Genomic DNA, 25560 nt, shown 5'->3' with positions numbered 1-25560 from the left:
ACATTAAAGATGCTATCTATACAATGGCTGAGTCATGGGCAGAACTGAATCCTGACACGCTAAGAAAATTTTGGCGTAAGCTTTGGCCAGAAGTTATGAACGAAATTGACCAGATCGAAGATGAGCAAAACGACATACAGGAAATCGTTAAAAATCTTCAAATCCTGAATAATTCAATCCCTGCTGGTGAAGTTGAAGAGTGGATTGAACAATGCGACAAAAACTGCGAAACCAGTGAAGTGCTGAATGATGACGACATTGTTGCCGCGGTTTTGGAACATGGTGGTGATGAAAACGTGAACTCAGAATCCGACAGTGATGTTGACGAGCCTCCTGTCCAGATTTCACACACCGATGCCAAGAATGCATTTGAAATCGGCCTTCAATACATAGAGCAGAATTCAGCATCAACACCGATGGACATCTTGTGGATCAAAAATTGGAGAAACATTGCAGCTAATTCCAGAATTTCGTCTTGTAAACAGAAATCTATCACTGACTTTTTTTCCAAGTAGACTACTAACATTTTCAGTAGGTACATATGTACCTTTTTTTTGCAATTAATTTAATAAATACATAACAAAGAATTCTGGCATTTTAATGCAATATAATTATGTACATATGTATGGTTATTATATCACTGAAGAGAATAATACATGCTTTTTTCTTGTACAGACGTATTTAATGACTTTTTCTGATAATCCGACCTTTTTTGCGTTCCGACCATACTCCTAGTCCCGAGGGTGACGGATTAGAGGGGTTCTACTGTACTAGAATTTTTCAATAAATTTAACGAATGTGCCCCTATCAATGAAATATTAGAGCCACTATCTAACAAAGCTAAACACGATTGTCCTAAAATTTGAATAGGAAGATATGGCCTATTATCATTTTGTTTCCTAACTAATAACGAATTAATATCTAGATCTAAAGTATTTGGTTGTCTACAACCGTTATATGGAACTAACCCAGACGTATCATCATCATTAACAAAACTAGAATCTAATATAGATAATGGAACCACATTACTATCACAATTATTATTGTTACGTTGAACACTACCAATCAAAGAAGCGTTTGTAAATGACCATCTGTGATCATTTGAATCAAGCGAATCTAACGTATTATCTATAGAAATAAATTTCTGGTTTAATTTTGTTTTGTGGTGTGTGCTGCTTTCTTGAACGACACCCCTTTCCCTTTTCGTGAAGATGGGTTTGGGTTGCTGGATGTGCTTGGTCCTGTAGTTTCGTTTGACGATGGGGTTTGATTCCCTGATTGGATGTTGGACGGAGAAACGTTCAGGGGACGGACCTCCGACGTGTCGTTTCCCGAACACTTAGAACAGTTTCTTTTAAGGGTGTTCTCTCGGCCACAACCATGGCAGAAAATACGATTTTGAGGAATCCCACAATTGTAAAATGGGTGACCAGGCTGATCACAATTCCAGCAGACAAGAGAACTAACAACCGAAACATTATGTTCATGACCCTCATTTAGCCAAGAACGTTGCCTAAAGGAAGTTGGCTGAGAAGAAGAGTTAGAAGAGGATCGAGATGTGGATGGAGGTTGAGAAGACCAGGATAACGTTTCCTCCAAACGTTTGCATTTTATAGTAAGGTCATCAATGTTCTGAATGTCCATAAGAGCTAATTGTTGATGATAAAAGGGCAATAGACATTTAAGGATGATTTTAATTTTAGCTAAATCTGACAAAGGAGTGTCTAAACGACTACACATACCTAATATAGTATTAATAAACATAGTAACAGATTCCCCAGGTTTCTGCTTATGATTCTTAATTTGATCTAATAAATCATCCTGGAATGAATACGGAAGAAAATCCGACTTCAACTTTTTAATCAGATCAGACCAACAAGAAAAATTACCCCTGTTATTCATAAACCATGTAAAAGCGGTCCCGGTGAACAACTCAGCAGAAGCAGCAAACAAATCCTCTTCAGAAACACCTCTAGATATTCGAAGACATTCAACCCTTTCTAAAAATGACATCACATCCGTGTGCTGTTTTTCACCTGAAAATGAAATACCCCATTTGTGTACTTGAACAGGTTTGGAGTACGTAAAGCTAGGTACATTGACTGAAGCATTAGGAGTAGAGGTAGCAATGGGGTTAACTCTAGAATCAAGTTCACCCTCTAGTGTTAATATTTTAAGAGAAACAGACCTCTTGAACGGTTCCTGTTCTTCAGAAGGACAGTGTAGCAAGTGTACACGGGCAGAAATATGGCCTAGACGAGATGTTAATCGCGCATACTCTGTATCCTTTACAGTTCCCCTAAACTTTTCGATTTTTTTAGACAAGCTGTCCAATGTTTCAGTGATTCCTTTTTGTTGTTCCTCAAAAGGAAGGGATACAGCTGAAATTTGGAGAAAACTTCTATTGCCAGCTTCTTGTTTCAAAGCACCTCTCAAAAGATTGCGTTTTTTATCGACAGTTGTCGACTCCTCTGGCATTATGTCCCGAATCTTTAATTCATAATCCAATTCATCCACCAGAAGATGTTCAGCTTTAAAAGCACACATGATGAGAGCAAAGTTATTGACAAATAGTCCAAAGAACAGAAATATGAAAAATATGAAAATATGAAAGTTTGCACGCAAAATATATATAATATAAACCGAGAAAATATCAGCAACACACCAACAAAATCAAAATAGCCAGCAAAAAAAAATATATATATAATGCAGTATATAATCTAATAAATAAGATCAAATAAATATATAAGATCAAATAAATGGATAAATAATCCAATAAATATTGTATACTCAAGTAAACCTACTACCTAAATACTGGAAGTAAATTTTTTTATTTATATGTAACTTACCACCACTCTAGAAAAAATATATATCTATAATAATAATAATAATAATCAACACTTAGTTGTACCTCCAACTATACCACTATTGACTGAAGAAATAAAATTGTTATATGAATTATATTATTAATAGCAATATTAAATATAAGTTCCCAATAAAAATTCAAAATCTAACCCAGAATGTAAGCTGCACAAACATATACTATAATGAGGTCCCAAAATATAAACAAAAATCAAAACAGCGTTTAAGAATACCTGATATGTATCAGAAATTAAAAATAAAATAAATAAGTAACAATATGTGTATAGGATACCAAACGGAAATAACAAAGAGATTTCAGATAAAAGAGAAGAATTGACCTAAATGAATACTGTCTCAGACCAAAAATAAAGCCCCACGTTGGGCGCCAATGTAACAACTCGCTGATGATTTTCTGTTGGAGTGAATGAAAAGGGAGTGGTAAACTCCAACAGAAGTAGTAAAAAGAAGAAGATCTACTTAATGTAGCCAAAGGACAAAAATGTGTGGCTTCTCCGTTGAAGAAGCTGGAGTAACTAAAATACAACTTTGTAGTAGTATTTGTATGGAAGGATGCCAAGACAAAGAATATCGAATTGATACAGGACTAGAGATGAGAAATCATTAATAGATAGATATAACTTGAATGGCTAGCTAAATATGTATGAGAAGGGCCACTTGACACTCAAGGAAGGATTCGGCCAATTTGCACGGCTATTTTTGGCCAGACAATAGATTAAAGGAAGTGACAATGATGGCTCGAAAAGAAGATATGAAGATAATGTTCAGAAAATAGATAGAGTAAATATAATAATATACTGAAAATAGAATGAATTTTTGGGCGCCAGAAGAAGGATAACTAGGTTAACGCTCTTCCAGGTATTCTACGCTGCTATAGAGTATGTTAAATTTGTAGTACAAGTATGTGAAAAGTTATTAAAGATTATTAAATTATAAAATATACTACTAAAAATAAAGGAGTAATAAGAAAAAAAAATCACAATAAATGTATATTTATTGAATGTAACTACTAGATCTTTTTAACAATCTCTGAGTTAGGACAAGTAACTAGTGTGTAACTCTAACATGACAGGAAAAAGTGATACTAGTGAAAGTCAATTACAAAATCATCATACAACTATGATCTAAGAATACTCTTTATAAGGTTAGAAAAACTGACTACGGGTACCTCTAATACAGGAAGTACAACTTACAACTAGGTTAGTAGAACCCTCACCAAATAATAATTGTACGTTTATAATACGTACACCTTAATTAAATACTACCTGATACTATATATAACATATAAATACCTCACTGTGAGTGGGACAGGCACAAGCCTTATTGAATAAATAAACCTACGAGTGGATACACAGATCCTTTTCCTAACTCGTGGTTTATAATAGTAATAATAACAAGTGAAACCAAAAACTAATCTGAGGGATTAGAATCCAGAAGTTCATATGAATTTAATAAATTAAAGTTAAAGTTAAATAAAGTTAATAAGTTAAAGTTAAGTAAAGTTAATAAGTTCAAGTTAAATAAAGTTAATAATTACAATTTTGACTAATATGTGAAGTTAATTTTTAAAAATTTAATTAAACATATACTAAAATAATGGAATGAGTTTAAATAATTATACAAAAGTGGAACACAGCCTAAAAATAATCAAGATAAGAGTACCGACTACTATTATCAGGGAAAATATCTGAGCTCAGAAATTTATACCTTTATAGATTGCAGAGTGTTGGGGAACGCTATCAATTAAATATTATGTTGTAAAGAAAAAAAAACCTATAAAAAATATAAAGCAGGAAAAATGTGTGTGCAATTGAACTATAAAAAAAATGTACTAAATATCACAAAACCAGTCTGTCTTTAATAAGAGCACAGTAAATGTTCCCAAACAAACCACTCTTTCCTAATCTTGAAGTTGATGTAATGAGCACCCAAGGGTGCTAACTCTCGCTAGCAGCTGTCCTGCTGGAGGTACAGGAGAGGAAGACTGGTAGAAAGCAGCTGAAGGTACTCAAAACTGTTGGAAAGCAGCTGGAGGTACTCAAAAAAAAGAAAATGTGGAAATAATCCAGGCTGGTCGCCTATTGATTGTTTCTCTCTGTGTGGTCTGGCCTTGGTGTTGTTGTAGGGTGGCTTTAAGATTTCATGGTAGGTGCTAAAAAAAACACAGTGTGGTGTTACTACCAATCTACCAATGTCAAAAAAAAGAAGCAAGAGATACGAGGAGGTGTTTTTATTCCTATGGGAATAAGAAGAAATAGGTCATTAAGTCCAAAAACTTGAATGACTAGACAGCTTGACCTTTTATCAGGTTGCTATCAGATGACCTTGGTCAAATAACACAAGTAATTTCCAATTGAAATACAAAATATAATTACTGTGAAAGAATATTTTATTATAATATATACACCGGTATATAGATATATTATACAAGGATGAAATATAGTAAGACTAAGCGATGGATACTTATTTGTTCATCGTTCAAAAGATAGGAGTTCTGTAGACTTGAAAGGAATATAAAAAATGGAGTTTAAATTAGCTCTATTTTCCAACTGGAAGCACAAATTAACAACGAATATTGAATTATCTCTAGATGAGTTTGATCCATGAAAATAAACCATAAAAACCATGAAAATAGACTATGTGAAACTTAGTTAGCAAATGTCAAGGACTTCCAAAATGGCTGAATAAAATACTTAATAAAATGTGTATTTACCGGGGTAGAACTCATTGGATATAGTATGCTCTAAAATTCTTCAAATCCACTGCTGCTGGATAACTTCACTATACTTTTATTGTAATATTTAATCAATTTGGAACTGAGAATTAGAGGTGAATAATTGAGTCTAATGACCCCGCACACTACGATTCAGACCGAACACTCGAGAAACAATCGCAATCCAAGGCTCACGTTCACAGCTGAATCCTTCGTACCCCTCTACTAAGCATTGGCTGTCAAAGTGGGGAAACCAATGTTGCCACGTTTTAAATGTGACGTCATCAAGCATTTAAAAATTCTGAGATGGGTTTAAGTTCTATTTGAATAAACATTGAAAGAAAATAATTCTGAAAATAATTAAATAATATTTTGGATAGTTAAATAATATCTTCCCATCAATAATCGATTCTATAAGGGGCGGAACGTCACAACTGCTGGACATAGGCCTTTCTCATTTTTGTCAATTGTGTTCTATTTTGAGCACTTTGCATCCAATTTCTTGACATTTTCTCGAGCTCATCAGTCCAACGAGTAGGTTATCTTCCTCTACTTCTTTTGTCTAATCTCGGCCTCCACTCAAGTAATCTCTTCGTCTACCTCCCATCACTGATTCGGGCGACGTGTCCGGCCCAGTTCCATTTCAGGGTGGCAATTCGGGAAATTACATCGGTAACTCCTGTTCTTCGCCTTAAATCTTCATTTCTAACTAGGTCACGAAGCGATATACTCAGAATTGACCTTTCCATTTTCCTCTGGCCTATTTACAGCATTTTAGAAGTTGTAGCTGTCAATGTCAAAGTTTCGGCACCATAAGTCATCATAGGCAACACAAATTGGTCAAATGTTTTACGTTTTAGAGAAATTGGTATATCGCTTTTAAAGATTTCTTTCAGTTTTCCATAGGCTGCCCATGGTAGGTTTATTATTCTTCGTAGTTCGCATGTTTGGTTGTCTCTTGTGATCTTTATTTCGTGTCCAAGGTATATGTATTCTTCCACTAGCTCTACTTCGTTGTCTCCAATATTGATATTTCCGCTAGGTACTAGGTTTGTCATGAATTTTGTTTTGGAGATGTTTATTTTAAGACACCTACACTGGCATACACTAACTAAAGTTCATGTAGCATGGTACATATCTCCTTGAGGTTGTCAGAGAACAAAACTATGTTGTCTGCGAATTTCAAATTTAGTCAAACAATCAAACAGTTTAGGCGATAAGTTATCGCCCTGTCGGACTCATCTGCCGATTGGGATATGGTCCGTGTTTTTATGTAGTTTCACCGACATAGTTGCGTTCTTGTATGTATTGTAAATTACCCTTGTGTATCGGTTGTCAATGCGGCATGCTTGTAGTACTTCCAGAATTTTGTCAAATTCTACTGTGTCAAAGGCTTTCTAGAAAAGCCAAAACGAGTGGTCGATTATATTCTATAGTCTTTTCTATTACCCTTTTAATGCTCTGTAGGTGATCATTTGTTCCAAATCCGGTACGAAATCTCGCTTGCTCCATTGGCTGGTAGAAATCAAGTTTTTTCTCAAGACGATTCGTTACTATTCTTGTAAGGAGTTTGTATAAGTGACTAAGAAGGCTTATAGGTCTGTAATTTTCTAGTTCATGGGGATCTCCTTTTTTGTAAAATAGAATTACTTGAGCATTGTGCCATTTGTCGGGTATATTTTCTTATTTTTTATTATTTTATTATTTTAAATATTTTTTTATTTTCTTAAGAAGACAAGTCTCCGATTTTTATTGTATCAGTAACTACACAATCTTCGCCTGGAGATTTTTTATTCTTATCTTTTCTTAGGGCTAGTTTTATTTCGTCTATTGTGATTTCCGATAGCAGTTCTGATCCTTGGTTGACAACGCCCTTTTTCCTTGTTAATATTTCTGGTACTTGATCTTCTTTGCTAGTAGTAATGCTTCTTTGCTTCTTGATAGTACGTAATCCCTAGAATATTTTAATACTAAATATGTGCGCGCAACTAATTTATTTTACACGAAACAGAGGAATATAAAGCGCGGTGCAACGTTGGGCGGGACGAATTAATAAATTCTTATAGCCAGGGAGGTAGTGTCAAATTTGACCGGAGCATTTTAGCATGGCTGCTTTCTTTTTATTTAGTTAGGTATTCCAAAGCTTATTAACAAATGATGTGTCAGCTGGCCCAAACCCGGGGATTTTAGACAAGAAAAGGTAAAATATGAAACTTGATGGAAAAACGCTACAACTTATGTCAAATATTTATCTACGTCACTTACAATTCTTAATAGCCTTACTGACTTCTCTCCTAGCTTTCACTCAGGCAATCCGGGTTCAAATCCTGGCGTTGATTTTTTTTTGTTTTTAAAATTGACATTTTATTTTGAAAAATAATGATTTTTATAATAAGGGCGTTATTCAGCGGAATACTGAATATCGGCTGTAACCACTGGATATATTTCATGACAAAGCTATTTAGTATTAATTTAACTCGCTCCTCATACAAACAAACATCCATTTTGATATACCTATTATAGAGAACAGGGAAATATTTAGATTGCTATTAAAAATTGAGGTTGGTGATAGAAAAGTGAAAAATTAGGGTTGTACGTATCTTTTGGTTCTACATCATATTACATTAAGAAAAAAGAGTTTGTCCAAAAAATAAAAAAAATGTCGGGAGGGGGTGAGGAGGGCAACCCCCTTTTTCACTTAGATTGGTCGTACTAACTCAGGAAGCTTCAGGGGTTCATTTACAACAACTCTGCTTATTAAGGTCAATCATAATATTTATGACCAAATGCATAGTTCTATTTCATAAGTTCTATGCATTAAAAGATTAGCAACTAAACGTCATACTGTCTGTGTGCGCATGCACGCAGATTTATGAAAAATTTTACTCTCAATCTCGCCTAAAGAAGTATAACTTCAAAAATAGTATAAAAATTTATAAAAATCCTATAAAAGACATACAGATTTTTTTATATTGTCTCGTATAAATAATACAAATGTGGTATTATAAAAATAATTATTTTTCAAAATAAAATGTCAATTTTAAAAACAAAAAAAAATTCAACGCCAGGATTTGAACCCGGATTGCCTGAGTGAAAGCTAGGAGAGAAGTCAGCAAGGCTATTAAGAGTTGTAAGTCACATAGATATATATTTGACATAAGTTGTAGCGTTTGTCCATCAAGTTTCATATTTTACCTTTTCTTGTCTAAAATCCCCGGTTTTGGGCCAGCTGACACATCATTTGTTAATAAGCTTTGGAATACCTAACTAAATAAAAAGAAAGCAGCCATGCTAAAATGCTCCGGTCAAATTTGACACTACCTCCCTGGCTATTATGTTCTGCGGTTGCAACAAAATCGGGTACCGGTATATAATATTTCGATAATACGTGTTTCCTAGAATATTTTAGTACCAAATATGTGCAAGCAACAAATTTATGTTACACGAGACACAGGAATATAAAGCGCGGTGCAAGGGGTGCTTGGGGTACACGGCACAAGGGCAGCATACCGAGGGGGCGGCAAATCAAAAACCATACAAATAGAACCAGTAACGACGGAGATAAATTAGGTACTATTTTCGAAGTTATACTTCTTTAGGCGAGATTGAGAGTAAAATTTTTCATAAATCTGCGCGCGTGCGCACACAGACAGTATGACGTTTAGTTGCTAATCTTTTAAATTATGTATCAGCGCAAATAAGCTATTAAAATAATATATTAGTGATTTTTAGTAAATGTATTATTTATTATAATTTTGTGTCTTTGAATTTGTCTTCCTTGGGCGTAAAATAATAAAACATCTATTTTTATATTTCACTTGTCACCGTGATGGGTAATTATGTATTTGTGAAAGGTCAGTAACATGCGCCTTGATGGCCTGGTTGGTAGAGCATTGGACCGGAGATCGAGAAATCGCGAGATTTCGGCTTCAAATTCCGGACGATTCATACTTTTTTCTTTTTTTTTTTATATTTGGCATTGTTAAGTTTTGGTTAATTTTTGGTAATTATTGTTAATTTTTTGTATTGTAACTGTTAAGTATATTTATTTCGTTGAAATTATATAATAGAAGTATAACTTCTTACATGCGTACAAAGTACACGAAATATAGTGTCAGTGTATACGAAAAAATAAATAAATAAATAAATAAATTTTGTATACGAAATATAGTGTCAGTGGAATCACCAACTTGAGTAAATGTAGTTGTAAGGGTTTAGCTTATTTATAAAAGTCTGAGTTATTAATCTGATTGCATTATACATTACATGCATGAGTATGTTCTAACTATCTAACTATCTATTCACAACCTGCGATGTAAGCAAAATAGCACTTACCTTATCTTAATGTATACTCGCATTTGTTCTATGTAAACTTTTGAAATTTCTATACATATTCGTCTATAGTTCATTTATTATATTATACTATCATTTATATGATTATATTTTGTCCCTAAACTCTTTTTCTGTTAGTCATTTTCATTTTCAGTATTACATATTATTAGTGCATGTGGTGAGATCGCTCCCGTCTGGAAAAATTTCTGATTCGGTTTCTTTGTGGATTCCTATTCAAAAATGTCCCCTTTAAACAAATCGGAAGGGTGTCGGGTGGAATTTTTGGGCAGACATTGTTTAAACAATTTAAAAAAAAATACAAAAGATCACGTTTTTTGCCCTAAAACATATATTTTTAGGTTTTTTGGCTCATTCTAAACAAGAAAGATATCTTGTAATTTTTCTTAAAAATTGATAGTTTTCGAGTTATAGGCGATATAATATCTGAAAAATGCGAAAATACGCATTTTCGAGGCCTAAAAACTTATATTTAAATTAGTATTTTTGAGGTTCCCAGATACTTAAATTGAAGTTTAAACATTCAGCTTCCAGATTCTGAAGAGTAATCATGTCTAGCCTGAAGTTATACCGTTGTTTTTTAATTGTTAAGTATGCGTGTTTATCCGATTTTTTTGCCGGTGCGGCGCGCTCTATTTCAAAAATCTCCTATTTTCCTTCGAGAAATATGTTTTCTAGATTCTTTGGGATATTCTAAATAAACTAAGTTTCTTGACATTTTTCTGAAAAGTTAATAGTTTTAAAGTTATAAGTGATTTAAAATCCGAAAAATGCCAAAAAAACGCATTTTCGGATATTAAATGTCAAGAAACTTATTTTATTTAGAATATCCCAAAAAATCTAGAAAAAATATCTTTCGGAGGAAAATTGAAGATTTTTGAAATAGAGCGCCCCGCACCGGCAAAAAATCGGATGGACATGCATATTTAACAATTAAAAAACGACGGTTTAAATTAAGGTTAGACGCAATCACTCTTCAGAATCTGGAAGCTGAATGTTTAAACTTCAATTTAAGTATCTGGCAACCTCAAAAATAATAATTTAAATATGAGTTTTTAGGCCTCGAAAATGCGTATTTTTGCATTTTTCAGATTTTTATCGCCTATAACTCAAAAACTATCAATTTTTAAGAAAAATTACAAGATAACTTTCTTGTTTAGAATGAGCCAAGAAACCTAAAAATATATGTCTTAGGGGAAAAAACGTGATTTTTGTATTTTTTTAAATTGTTTAAACAATTTCTGCTCAAAAATTCCACCCGGCACCCTTCAGATTTGTTTAAAGGGGACATTTTTTATTACGAATCCACAAAGAACCCGAATCAGAAATTTTTGCAGACGGGAGCGATCTCACCACATGGACTAATAATATCTATGTAATACTGAAAATGAAAATGACTAGCAGAAAAAGAGTTTAGGAACAAAATACAAGCTCTGCATCAATTAATAATGCGATAAAAAAGTGTTAATGTAATAAATGATAGTATAATATAATAAATGAACTATAGACAAATATGTATAGAAATTTCAAAAGTTTACATAGAACAAATGCGACTATACATTAAGATAAGGTAAGTGCTATTTTGCTTATATCGCAGGGTTGTGAATAGATAGTTATACTCAAACATACTCATGCATGTAATGTGTAATGCAATCAGATTAATAACTTACACTGGCAGACTTTTATAAATAAGCTAAACCCTTACAACTACATTTACTAAAGTTGGTAATTCCACTGACACTATATTTCGTATACAAAAAAAATTGTACCTAATTTCTCTCCGTCGTTACTTGTTCTATTTGTATGGTTTTTGATTTGCCGCCCCCTGGGTATGCTGCCCTTGTGCCGTGTACCCCAAGCACCTCTTGCACCGCGCTTTATATTTCTGTGTCTCGTGTAACATAAATTTGTTGCTTGCACATATTTGGTACTAAAATATTCTAGGGAACACGTATTATCGAAATATTATATACCGGTACCCGATTTTGTTGCAACCGCAGAACATAAGAATTTATTAATTCGTCCCGCCCAACGTTGCACCGCGCTTTATATTCCTCTGTTTCGTGTAAAATAAATTAGTTGCTCGCACATATTTAGTATTAAAATATTCTAGGGATTACGTACTATCAAGAAGTAAAGAAGCATTACTACTAGCAAAGAAGATCAATACCAGAAATATTAACAAGGAAAAAGGGCATTGTCAACCAAGGATCAGAACTGCTATCGGAAATCACGAAATAAAACTAGCCCTAAGAAAAGATAAGAATAAAATATCTCCAGGCGAAGATTGTGTAGCTACTGATGTAATAAAAATCGGAGGCACTTGTCTTCTTAAGAAAATAAAAAACCTTTTTAACATGTGCCTTTTAGATAGCAATATACCCGACAAATGGCACAATGCTCAAGTAATTCTATTTTACAAAAAAGGAGATCCATATGAATTAGAAAATTATAGACCTATAAGCCTTCTTAGTCACTTATACAAACTCTTTCCCGAATTGCCACCCTGAAATGGAACTGGGCCGGACACGTCGCCCGAATCAGTGATGGGGGGTGGACGAAGAGATTACTTGAGTGGAGGCCGAGATTAGACAAAAGAAGTAGAGGAAGAGCACCTACTCGTTGGACTGATGAGCTCAAGAAATTGTAAAGAAATTGGATGCAAAGTGCTCAAAATAGAGCACAATGGACAAAAATGAGGGAGGCCTATGTCCAGCAGTGAACGAAAAGGGCTGGAAGATGATGATGATACGTACTATCGAAATATATCGGTATCCGATTTTGTTGCTAACTGTAGAACTTGCAAATGCATTAGTTTATCCCACCCGACCTTACTCCGCGCTATATGTGTCTCTGTTGTATGTTAAATGAATAAGTTACTCTTACATATTATTTTGTACTAAAATAATTTAGGGAACACGTACCATCGAATTATACCGCTATCTGATTTTATTGCTCATTGCTTTAGTAAACATACAAGTGTTTCGTTGTGCGTCTAATGAGAAGCTGGCCCCGCCCCCTTTCAACGCGATTTCCTGGTCAACGGTTTGAGCAACAAAATTCGGAATAGAGCAACTAATTAGCACATAAATAGCACTAAATTATTCACCAAAAAAATCAAGAAGTTTGAGCTTTTTTCGGTGTGGGTGGGTGCAGCTTGCCATTAAGCTGGACCCCCCACTTTGAACGAGATTTCCTGGTCAACGGTTTGAGCAACAAAATTCGGAATAGAGCAAATAACTAGCATATAAATAGCACTAAATTTATCACCAAAAAAATCAAGAAGTTTGAGCTTTTTTCGGTGTGGGTGGGTGCAGCTTTCCATTAACCTGCACCCCCCCACTTTCAACGCGATTTCTTGGTCAACGGTTTGAGCAACAAAATTCGGATTAGAGCAACTAATTAGCACATAAATAGCACTAAATTTTTTGCCTAGTCCGAACTTTATTCGCGATGGTGGGGGGTGCAGCTTAATATGGGTGTGTTCTGAGTTATGTTGACTTTTCTTAAAATGTAAAGTTTTATAAGAAGGCTTATTACCAAGTTATTTAAGAAATTATAAAACATTACTTTTACATCTAAATATTTGGATATTGGTTGAATGTATTCCATGATTAATTATTACACATTTGTCTACAGCGTGTTCAAAATTTACAGTTTCATTATTGGAGTATTCAATGTGTCATATGATCTTATTCTAAATGGAACACCATGTATATTAATAAATAATTATACTAAACAAATTTACCTCTTTAGAATGGTATAAGGATGTCCTATACCTAGGTGTCATAGTTTTTGCGTAATTTACAATTATTTAAATTCTTAATCTGTAAATCGATTTTAAAACAAAAGATATAGTTAATTAATGTCATTGTATGACATTGTCAGTTTATAACAGTACGGTCTGGTAATTATCAAAACAATAAACATCCGTGTATGATATTCAAATTTTTTTTTACTTAAAAATGGCTTTGGCAGAACCAATTACATTCAAATTTAATTGTTCCTAAAAATGAATAATCACTCTATCTATGAAAGAGTAGACATGCTACTTTGCATTGGGGAATATTTTTAAAATTGTCTCTTAGCTACTAATGTTTGCGCTTAAAAGTAGTATCCTGATAGAAGACACCCAAAAAAGGACGTTTTTGAGAGATTTCTCGATAGATTCCGTGCTACGGGTAATGTTGCATAGGTACGAAAAGTTAAATAAAAATAAACCATTTATTTTTGATGACGTCAACGAACTTGATGTCCTGCTTTCTGTTACGGAAAACCCAAATACTAGTTACTAGTACGTGAAAAATTTCGAGTCAATTGGAAATCAGTCAAACGAGTGTATGTAGAATACATAAGAAAAACCACTATCATCCGTATAAAACTCCACTACACCAGCATTAGACAGAACAGGAACGTTTAACTTTTCGTTTATAGACTTTAGAATTTGGAGAAGATCCTGATTTTTTTTAAGAATGTATTGTGTACAGACGAATCTACCTAATTTTCATAATAATCGTCTATTTAATAGACATAGCTTTCATTTTATTATAACACAGTAAACAAACATTTTACTGTTGATCGCCAACATCGATGAAGTGTTAATGTTTGGGGCAGTATTCTGAGCGAATACGTTATCGACTCATATTTTTTGACGAAAATCTGAATGAAGCAACTTTTTTAAATTTCTTAAAACAAGTTTTTTGGATCCATCTTAAAACCTTTTACTTAGCGTGCGAACAAACATGTGGCTCCAATTTGACGACAGAGTTCCAGCTTATTTTTGACGTGATGTTAAGAACAACCTCAACATAAAATTTAGAAATAAATGGATAAATAGATTCGGTCCATACCTATATTTGGCCACCTAGGTCACCAGGATTGACCAAGATGAATTTTTTTAAATGGGGTTATATTAAAAATATTGTAAATGCTACACTTCCTACTCTACTACTTCAGATGATATTTTTATGAAATTAAGAATTTCGAACGCTTTTGCGTCTATAACACCAGTTATGTTCAATATTGTAAACAAATCATTTAAAATCGCTTGTTGTATAAACATTTTGAACATGTATTACATAACTGATAATTTTTTTACTTATAGTATTGTGGTTTATTTTGTATTATTTATGTATTTGTTTTATTAAGATTCTATATGTTTCGTTATGTATTTAGTTATTTCCAATAACGAAAAAATTTATTTTACTAATCAGCAAATAAAAATATACCTACATATTTATTTACAACTACACTCTATACTCTATACGCTCTGAGCTTCGCTGGTGTCGGTCCTGGCGGATTACTAATTCAACTTTCACCAGTAATTTTTAAATTTATTATTTAATTGTTATCGCTTAATATTTACAACGCTAAAAAGTAATTAAATTGTAATATATTTTTTTAAGATTTTGCTAATCATTTTGACGTTCTATTGATGAAATATTAATTTCTTACTTCGGATACTTTCACAATTATCTTGTAGATGGCACTAAGATTAATAGATTAATTTATAATTACATATTACGGAACATTAAAAAAACGTAAATTCAGTATTTAAAACGTAAGTATATTTAAGGTAAAAATATATACCACAGCTTTGATCAACTAATATTTTTTATAATTAATGTTTTTAATTTTAATTTTAAATTAATCACTTTGACATTTATGTCAAATTTCCGGTAAACGTTTACAGACTTGCCACTACTGGCGCTCGCGAATTTATAAATATCCCCTCTACGTACGAGCTCACAGCGTATAACAACTATGCCAAGATGATGGGTTTAAAAATCGAGAGTGACTATAAATATTTTTAAAATCGATGTACCGTTTAAGAAAATTGTAAATTACGCAAAAACTATGACTCCTAGTTATAGAACATCTATATACCATTCGAAAAAACCTGTGTTTAATATAATCATTGATTAATATACATGGTGTTCTAATCAAATAACCATCATATTATGGCTACATTGAATAATCCAATAATGAAACTGTAAATTTTGAACACCCTGTAAATAAATGTGTAATAATCAATCATGGTATGCATTAATTATAAGATAATTACTAGACTGTATTGTCATAAAATGACAATGTCATACAATGACATTAATTAACTTCATCTTTTGTTTTAAAATCGATTTACAGATTAAGAATTTAAATAATTGTAAATTACGCAAGAACTATGAAACCTAGGTATAGGACATCCATATACCATTCGAAAGAGGAAAATTTGTTAATTATAATTATTTATTAATATACATGGTATTCCATTTAAAATAAGCATCATATGACACATTGAATACTTCAATAATGAAACTGTAAATTTTGAACACCCTGTATATAAATGTGTAATAATTAATTATGGATTACATTCAGCCAATATCCAACAATTTATATGTAAAAGTAATATTTTTTATAATTTCTTAAATAACTTGAGAATAAGCCATCTTTTAAAACTTTACATTGTAAGAAGAGTAAACATAACTCAGAACACTCTGTACATAGGTATAGGGAAGCGTTATGAAACTATACCTTATTTTTGGGGACAATTAAAAAATGCAATAGAATACAGGGTATTCCATAAGAAAAAATATAACTTTGATACGCCGCCATTTTGTGTGATTTTGGAACTACTAATGAAATAAAAAATTTTAGTAGTTCCAAAATGACACAAAATCTAGGCATCGGATAAAAAAGTTTATTTGAAGGAAGTGTATTTTTTTGTTCTTCTTAATGGCGGTACAGGCTTGTTTTTTAATATTGTATTTAATTACAGAGTGATTTCCACATATTAATATATTTTTCAAATTGGGCTCTGTACCGCCGTTCTTTATTATATTACGAATACGTGTGCCAAATATCTCGAAAAAATATTCAAAATATGGAACGCGTTTTTGCTACCTGTTGATCGCTACTGTATCACCTTAAGGTGCATTTACGTTTGCTTGGTAGTTCGCTTATTTATTCGTTCGCTACAAAGTAAGACCATTTACATTGTAGCGTATGAACGCATTCGTTGATAATCCGTCCACAATGGCAGATACAGATGAAGACGTATTCATTAGCGCTGCTAATTTTACAACTATTGCAAGACATGCTGAAAAAAAAAGAAAGAAGAGTGTGGTATTCACATAGGAGGGAAAATGCGTTTTCAAGGGGTTAAATATCAAACATTTTTCCGGACCCCCCTTGCGCTTTGGGGTAGGGGGCCCGAGATTATATTTGTCCCGGGGCCCCCAACATCGTAGTTACGGCACTGGAAACAGCTGGGATAAAGCTAAATGGAGTTCTCATTAACAACATTAGATATGCGGATGACGCTGTCTTCTTAGCCGAAAATATTGGGAATCTTCAGAGACTGGTGACCAGAATAGCGGAGTTTGGACAAGCATACGTTCTGACAATGAACGTCAAGAAGACAACAGTTATGAGAATATCGAAAACACAAGGAACTAACCAGAATTTCTTCATAAACGGATCCAATGTCGAACTAGTCAACCAATATGCATATCTTGGAACAATGATCAACTCCACAGGTGATTACTTCCAGGAAATCAAAATCGGAAAAGAAAAGGCTAAAGCAAATTTTAACAAAATGACAAAAGTGCTCTGCACAAGAGCTTTGAAGTTGGAGCTAAGAGTTAAGTTTGCTAGGTGCTACGTTTTCTCGACTTTGTTTTATGGAATGGAAGCTTGAACCTTGGATGCGGCATCAAGGAAAAAAACTAGAATCATTCAAGCTGTGGGTGTACAGAAGAATTCTGAAAATATCGTAGACAGAACACGTCACAAACAAAGAGGTTCTGAGAAAGATGAATAAAAAAATGGAAATCTTAAATACCATCAAAACAAGAAATACCTCGGACATATTACACCTGGAAATAGATACAACTTGCTCCAATTGATTATGCAGGAAAAAATTCAAGAAAAAAGAAGCATAGGGAGACGCAGAATATCGTGGTTGCACCACCTGAGATAATGTTACGGATGTACATCAAATGAACTTTTCCGAGCAGCCGTCTCTAAAGTCCGAATAGCTATGATGATTGCCGACCTCCGTTGCGGAGATGGCATTTAAAGAAAAAAAATTTAATCGAGAAGAGAGAAAAAGCCTTAGCCAGAAGAACAGTACGGAGAAAAAAGAGACAACATTTACAACAAGAAATTGAAAAAATAGAACGTGAGCACAAGCACAATAGTAATCAAAATAAAAAAAAATCTACAAAGAAGTAAGGCAATATAAGAGAGGTGCATATATTAAGGACACCGATCTTTGTGAAAGATAAAATGAGCAACTGATTACTGCTGAAAATAAAATAATCGAAAGATAGGCTGAATACTTTAAAAATCTTCTAATGTTCAACGCGACCTAATCTCTAGACTGATTGAGTTTAATATCAATTCTTATAATCATATTTAGGTACCTTGGTTTTAAAAAGCCATAAAGCCAAATGTGCCTAACATAGAATAAACGGTACACCTTAAATATGTTTAATTTGTTCATATGCGCCTATTGACCAGGGCGCATCTGTAAAAATATTAGTACATTTGGACGTTCAGCGGTGACTCATATTTTTTTGCAGAAATTGCTTGAACATAACTCATATAATAATAATTGAGTTATCCGACCACTCAAAAAGGTCCGGAACATTGTTTAAATAATCAAAATGTCAAAAAATGAAGGAAAAATTCGATCTTTTTCTTCGTTTTTTGTTTACAATGCGATAAAAATGGTCTTACAATTTTTTTCGTAGGATGCACAGTTTCCGAGATAAACGTGGTTAAACTTTCAAAAAATCGAGAAAGTGCAATTTTTGAACCCGAATAACTTTTGATTAAAAAATAAAATAGCAATTCTGCTTACTGCATTTGAAAGTTCAAGTCAAATTCTATCGGTTTTGATTATTTTCATTGCTAAAAATTAAGTTTTTAGTTGTTAAACAAAGCTATAAACACATAGTGTTTCCCGTGCCCAATACATGCGTTTTAATGTACGTAATCTACGTAGAAATTGTAGTATGCGCGCCTACTCGTTCGATTTCAAAAGAGAAATGCATTGAAAACAGCATTCAATTACTAGGTGTTTATAGCTTTGTTCAACAATAAAAAAATTAATTTTTAGCAATGAAAATAATCAAAACCGATAGAATTTGACTTGAACTTTCAAATGCGGTAAGCAGAATTACTATTTTATTGTTCAATCAAATTGTTATTCGGTTTTAAATATTGCAATTTTTCAACTTTTTGAAAGTTGAACCGCGTTTATGTCGAAAACTATGCATCCTACGAAAAAACTTTTTAAAACATTTTTTGCTCAGAATGACCCAAAAAATACAAAAAAATGTTTTGTGTGTGTGTGTGTGTGAAAAAATGGCTTGGATGCGGGTCCGTTAGCCACAGATTTTTATTTTATTTTTACCTCAATTTATTAGTTTTGTTATATTCCCACCTAAAGAAGTATAACTTCAAAATTCGTGTTCTACGGGTCAAAATGCATAAAAAAACTTGGGTTAGTCCATCTGAATTAAGGAGGCCGTTGTACCCCCACTGGCGACAGGACTAATTTCATTAAGATCGGTTTAATATATTTTGCAATCCAGCTTTCGCAAAAAAATTCATTTTTTCAAAATGTTGTAGGACTGAAAATAAAGCAGGGCAAGTTGAACTTCTTTCTACATATATAAGAATACTGTACCTTTTATTGTCAATTTGCAAAATGAAAATAGGTTAACTACCACGGCGTCAGTAATTTTTTTTAAATAAACCTTCATTTTTGGCGCTACGCGTTGGACAGCGGATACGTTTGCTCTGACTGAGCAAACATTGACTTCCAATGACCTTTGATAATGATTGATAAATTTTAATTTTTAGTAAATCTTGATATAAATAAATAAATTTGTTAATTGCAAAATAAAAACACATACTCTGTCCTTTGAAATAACACTTTTTTAGCAAAAACTTTCTTTGTTCATATATTTAAACTTAGAGAATAAAAGTTTATTATTTTTAAACATATGCAATTGTTTAAACAATATTTCACAAACAATAATCAAATTAGTTTGATTTTTGTGGAATTAAAATATTTAAATACAACAAAATACAGAGTAATAAAATAATATATTAGATAAAGATTGGAAGAAATATTGTTGGAAATCAACTTGTGTGAATCGAATACCGCTGTCCTGCGCGTAGCACCAAAAATTAATGTTTATTTAAAAAAATCCTGACGCCGTGGTAGTAAATCGATTTTAATTTTGCAAGTTGCAAGTAAAACGTACAGTATTCTTCTATACGTAAAAAAAATCAACTTGCTATCTGCTGTATTTTCAGTCCTGCAACATTTTGAAAAAATGATTTTTTTTGCGAAAGCTGAATGGCAAAATTTATTATGCAAAATCTATTGAACCCATCTTAATGAAATTTACAACATTGTTTAAATATATAATAGAGTTAGTCTAGTTAAAATATGAAGGTCCTAAGTGTAGCATAAATGGTTGAAAAACGTAAAATTCGAATACTTGTTTTTTTATGGTTTTTCCGTAATTATTGCTATTTGGCAACAAGTGTGATAATTTGTAAAAATTTTAATCAATACTATATTGTAGTAAATTTAATTACGCAACTTTTATATTAGTGCAACTTTTCTCGGAAGTGAATACTTTGAAAGTTATAATCAAAAAACGAAGAAAAAATCGATTTTTTCCTTAATTTTTGACATTTTAATTATTTAAACAATAATCCGGACCTTTTTGAGAGGGAGGATAACTTAATTATTATTATATGAGTTAATTCCAAGCAATTTCTGCAAAAAAATATGAGTCACCTGTCAACGTCCATCTCAAAACAGATGCGCACTGGACTATATTATTTCTCTTGATAACAGCCTAAATGCTCTCAGTAGGTACCTAAGTCTTTGAAAGCGTTGATTGATAAATACAGGGTGAGTCATGAGGAACTGTACATACTCCTACCTCGTATAGAGGCCCCTATGGGGAATAAGGCATTTTTTTCATAATATACAGGGCAGAGGGCATTTTGACAGAAACTTGTATTCGTCATAATTTTTGAACGGTCAGATCGATGTGTCTCTTATTTTGGTCAATCGTTACACTATTACCACCTAATTAACTAATTTAGTCAAAGTAGAAAAAAATCAGGTCCGGCTTTAAAAAATTAGTTCGTTTTGGTCTCAGAAAAAATTTCACCCTGTATACGCTTTTTGAAAACTCTAATATGAATTTTACAAATTAGACAAATAGGCAATTAAAATGACATATTTATTTTTTTCTCCACACGATTACTTAATTTTTTATAAAAAAATCAATTTTGATTATGAATTAAAAGTTTGGTAAAGTGAACCATAGATTTAAAAAAATTAACTTTTATTACAAAAATTAATTTTTTTTAACAAATAATTTTACCATAAAAATAAAAAAAATTAAACAACGTTTTTCTTAAAATTAAAAGTTTCACCATTTTTTTTTTTTATAACACGTCTAGATCTAAAACTCTCCATACACTTCTCTTTGGACTCTATAGTTTAACATAGACGTGATCAAATAGATAAATTTTAAATATTTTCACTTCATTTTTGCGATTAACTTTGCAATTCACGAATCTGCACCTTTTATTTTTAAAAATTCATAACTTTTACGAGAAGAAGACTGAAAGTCTACAACAATTCTCATAGTCTTCACAATGGTAAGAGATATGTGCTGTAAAAATTTCAGAAAAAAAAATATTGAAATGGAACAGAGTTGTAGCGAGTTACCGTGATTTCATTATTTTTTTTTTTTTTCATTTTTAGGTTAAAATTCCGATTTTGGCAAATTTGATTTTTTAATAAAAAATTAAGTAATCGTGTGGGGAAAAAATAAATATACCATTTTAATTGCCTATTTGCCTAATTTGTAAAGTTCATATTAGAGTTTCCAAAAAGCGTATGCAGGGTGAAATTTTTTCTAAGACCAAAACGAACAAATTTTTTAAATCCGGGCCTGATTTTTTCTAGTTTGAATAAATCAGTTGATTGTGTGGTAACATAAATTAAATATTTCTTAAAAAAATTAATATTTGTAATAAAAGTTAATTTTTTTAAATCTATGGTTCACTTTACCAAACTTTTAATAATTATTATTCATAGTCAAATTTGATTTTTTTATAAAAAATTAAATAATCGTGTGGGGAAAAAAGAAATATGCCATTTTAATTGCCTATTTGTCTTATTTGTAAAATTCATATTAGAATTTTCAAAAAGCGTATACAGGGTGAAATTTTTTCTAAAACCAAAACGAACTAATTTTTTAAAGCCGGACCTGATTTTTTTCTAGTTTAAATAAATCAGTTGATTGGGTGGTAACATAAATTAAATATTTGTTTAAAAAAAATTAATTTTTGTAATAAAAGTTAATTTTTTTAAATCTATGGTTCACTTTACCAAACTAATTCATAGTCAAATTTAATTTTTTTATAAAAAATTAACTAATCGTGTGGGGAAAAAAATAAATATGCCTTTTTAATTGCCTAGTTGTCTAATTTGTAAAATTCATATTAGAGTTTTCAAAAAGCGTATACAGGGTTTAATGTTTCTTAGACCCAAACGAACTAATTTTTTAAAGCCGGACCTGATTTTTTCTAGATTGAATAAATCAATTGATTAGATGGTAATAGTGTATTGACCAAAATAAGAGACACATCGATCTTACCGTTCAAAAATTATGACGAATACAAATTTCTGTCAAAATGCGAAACTCGCCCTGTATATTATTAAACAATGGGAGCAGACACTTTTTAATGGTCATTTGTTATTCCCCATAGGAGCCTCTATACGAGGTAGGAGTATGTACAGTTTCTCATGACTCACCCTGTATAGCATGTATACCTGGCATGCCTATTATCGATCAATCAACGCTGAAAGTACTTAGACTGGTACATACCAAGAGAAAGAATGCGTACCTACGTATGTATAAGTCAAAACATCTGGATTTTAAAACTACGGAAAGCTTTCCGAACATATATGTAGAGCGTTTCGTTTAAACAGGGTGCCAGTCATGAACTGAGCTCTACATGTTCACGCACCCCGTTCGATTTTTATCGGTAAAAACGAAATTTCAAAGCAAAAAACCCAAAAAAATCGCGAAGGCTACAGCAACTGAATATTTTGAGAGTAAGCATCAAATGATGCATACTGTAATTAAACAGTTGAAATACCTTTATGTCGGCTACTATTCGGTGTACCAGTAAGTACCAATTGGTGCATACCAATATAGCGTTTAAATAGAATATAGTGTTTAAATGGAATATATTTCAAGTAAACGGTAAGTAAATAAAAAATATGTTAGTGATATAAAACCCGTGACTCGTTCCCTACTCACCGGCCACATCGTACCATTTGTACTGCAAAAGAAACAAAATAACATTAATCTTACTGTACGGGTATTTAATGTCGTAATACAAAAAATTAAAGTGAAGAAACGTCTAAGCAAATTAAATGCAAAAAAGCAACTATGCTTTTAGTAATACATCCACAAAGTATGTAGGCATGTATTTTTAGACATCCAAAAATTATTAACTAATTAACTGTTGCCTACATTTTTCGTAAAGTTACTTACATAAATGCTTAAGAAAATTTCAGCTCCAATTATTTTTAATGCATTCATTTTTTTCTAATGCTGAGAAAACTAATACGTATTTTTGAAAACTTTAAACGCTGAATGAAAGATTACGTTATTACCGAGGCCGAGGGCCAAAAGTCCTTGAAAACTTTTATAAGTTACAGGGGTAAAAAAAAAGGAAAATTTAGTGTGATTTTTAATTTGAAATATCTCATTCAAAAGAAACTTTTTGTTTATTCTAAGGGACTTTCGGCCCTCGGTAATAATGTAATCTTTCATTCTCAGTTTAAATTTTTCAAAAATATTTATTAGTTTTCTCGGGATTCGAAAAAAGAAATGAATGCATTTAAATAGCATTAGACCAAGATTTTGTCCCTACCCCCATAACATATAACTGGGTAATATGGAAAAGTAGGTAAATGTATAAAATGTAGATATAGATGAAGGTAACACAACTTGATTGCTAATAATATTTACCAATGTCGAAAATGCAACACAGCAACAACTGTCCATGGAATCAGGAACAAAGGGGTGGCACATGTTTAGCTTTACGATCATTATCTTCGTCTTCGACAAATACCGCATATACGCAATATGCATATTATTACATGTTTAAGCAATAACATGAATAATTTATAATTATTTTACAATAAAAAAATTATACTACATGACTGCAAAACATGTTACAATGTTACATTGTTAGATATTTTTTAATTTAGAAATTTTTTTATATGAGTAAACTATAATTATATTTTTATATTAAAGAACTGTTCCTAAATATATAATTCAAAATGTGTATAAAAAACCAAAAAAAATTGCCGACACAACCGTTATACCGACACTTCCGAAATAACTAATCACCGACAATGGTTAAAAGTACACTAAATCAAAGTCAGGTGATAAATACCTACTTACTTGTGACACAGTATACAGGTTTATAGAACAATTCGTATGAGCAAAAAAACTGTGCTTGTGATTCAGTTTCACAAAAAATATTTTACTCATCATAACTCATATAAGAAGTAATGAATAATTTGTTTTGATGGATTTGGATTATAGTCCATTCACTCACGGTAAAATATTGCAATACCTCACAATTTTAAAGAACCGTTTAGATTGTCATGAAATTTGGTATAGGTACACCAAATTTGGTATACACTAACATGTCAAAGAAAAAAGTGATATTGTGCCGATGTGTGCTTTTGTCCTAGGAGTGAGTTTGAGGAGTGAGAAAAAATGTACATTCAAAATAAGTACGGAAATGGATAAACCGAGTAATTCTAAACAACTTTTGTTCAATAGCGTTTTTTTTTTAATTATACAGGGTGTCCCGAAAAGATTAGTCAGAAATTATACCACAGATTCTGGGGTCAAAAATAGGTTGATTGAACCTCACTTACCTTATATACAATAGTGTACATAAATAAAGTTACAGCCCTTTGAAGGTACAAAATGAAAATCGATTTTTTTTTCATATATCGAAAACTATTAGAGATTTTTTATTGAAAATGGACATGTCGCATTCTTATGGCAGCAAAATTTTAAATAAAAATTAAAATTAATTTTTATTTAAAATTAAATTGTGCACCCCATAACAATTTTATGGGGGTTTTGTTCCCTTAAACCCCTCCAAACTTTTGTGTACGTTCCAATTAAATTATTATTGTGGCACCATTAGTGAAACGCAATGTTTTTAAAACTTTTTTGCCTTCTAGTACTTTTTCGATAAGCCACTGTTTATCAAGATATTTTGAATATTTATCGAATCCACCACATATTTGTATATGGTTAAGTACGATTATAGAGAGCTGTTAATAATCTGAAAATTTATTTGTAATTTACATTTTTAGGTATAATTTCAAAAAGAAGCCACATCTCGATTAAACGTAACTTATCAAAAAAAGACTCAAAAAAGTTTTAAAAACACTGTGTTTAACTAATGGTACCAAAATAATAGTTTAATTGGAACGTACACAAACATTTGGGGGGTTTAAAGGAACAAAA

At 32.1% G+C, this 25560-nt stretch overlaps 2 protein-coding genes across 3 annotated transcripts in view; one reads left to right on the top strand and one right to left on the bottom strand.

The window, feature by feature from the left end:
• The window catches only part of LOC114334084 (alpha-tocopherol transfer protein-like), a 131874-nt gene that overhangs the window by 90707 nt on the left and 15607 nt on the right, over positions 1-25560 (top strand). The gene's annotated exons all lie outside the window — the stretch shown is intronic.
• Positions 774-6018, bottom strand: LOC126881346 (uncharacterized). The gene is made up of 2 exons (XM_050645578.1): positions 5594-6018; positions 774-5032 (listed from the first exon to the last, which is right to left on the bottom strand). Exon 2 carries the CDS (start codon positions 2545-2547, stop codon positions 1150-1152), a length of 1398 nt encoding a protein of 465 aa, XP_050501535.1. The 5' UTR covers positions 2548-5032; positions 5594-6018; the 3' UTR covers positions 774-1149.

Source organism: Diabrotica virgifera, chromosome 3 (genome assembly GCF_917563875.1).
Source record: "Diabrotica virgifera virgifera chromosome 3, PGI_DIABVI_V3a".
NCBI lineage: Eukaryota > Metazoa > Arthropoda > Insecta > Coleoptera > Chrysomelidae > Diabrotica > Diabrotica virgifera.
This window is presented reverse-complemented; position numbering and strand designations above follow the sequence as displayed.

What these genes read in the sequence shown, in the direction of transcription:
- LOC126881346 (XM_050645578.1), bottom strand. Translation starts at nt 2,547, where the DNA reads ATGTGTGCTTTTAAAGCTGAACATCTTCTGGTGGATGAATTGGATTAT.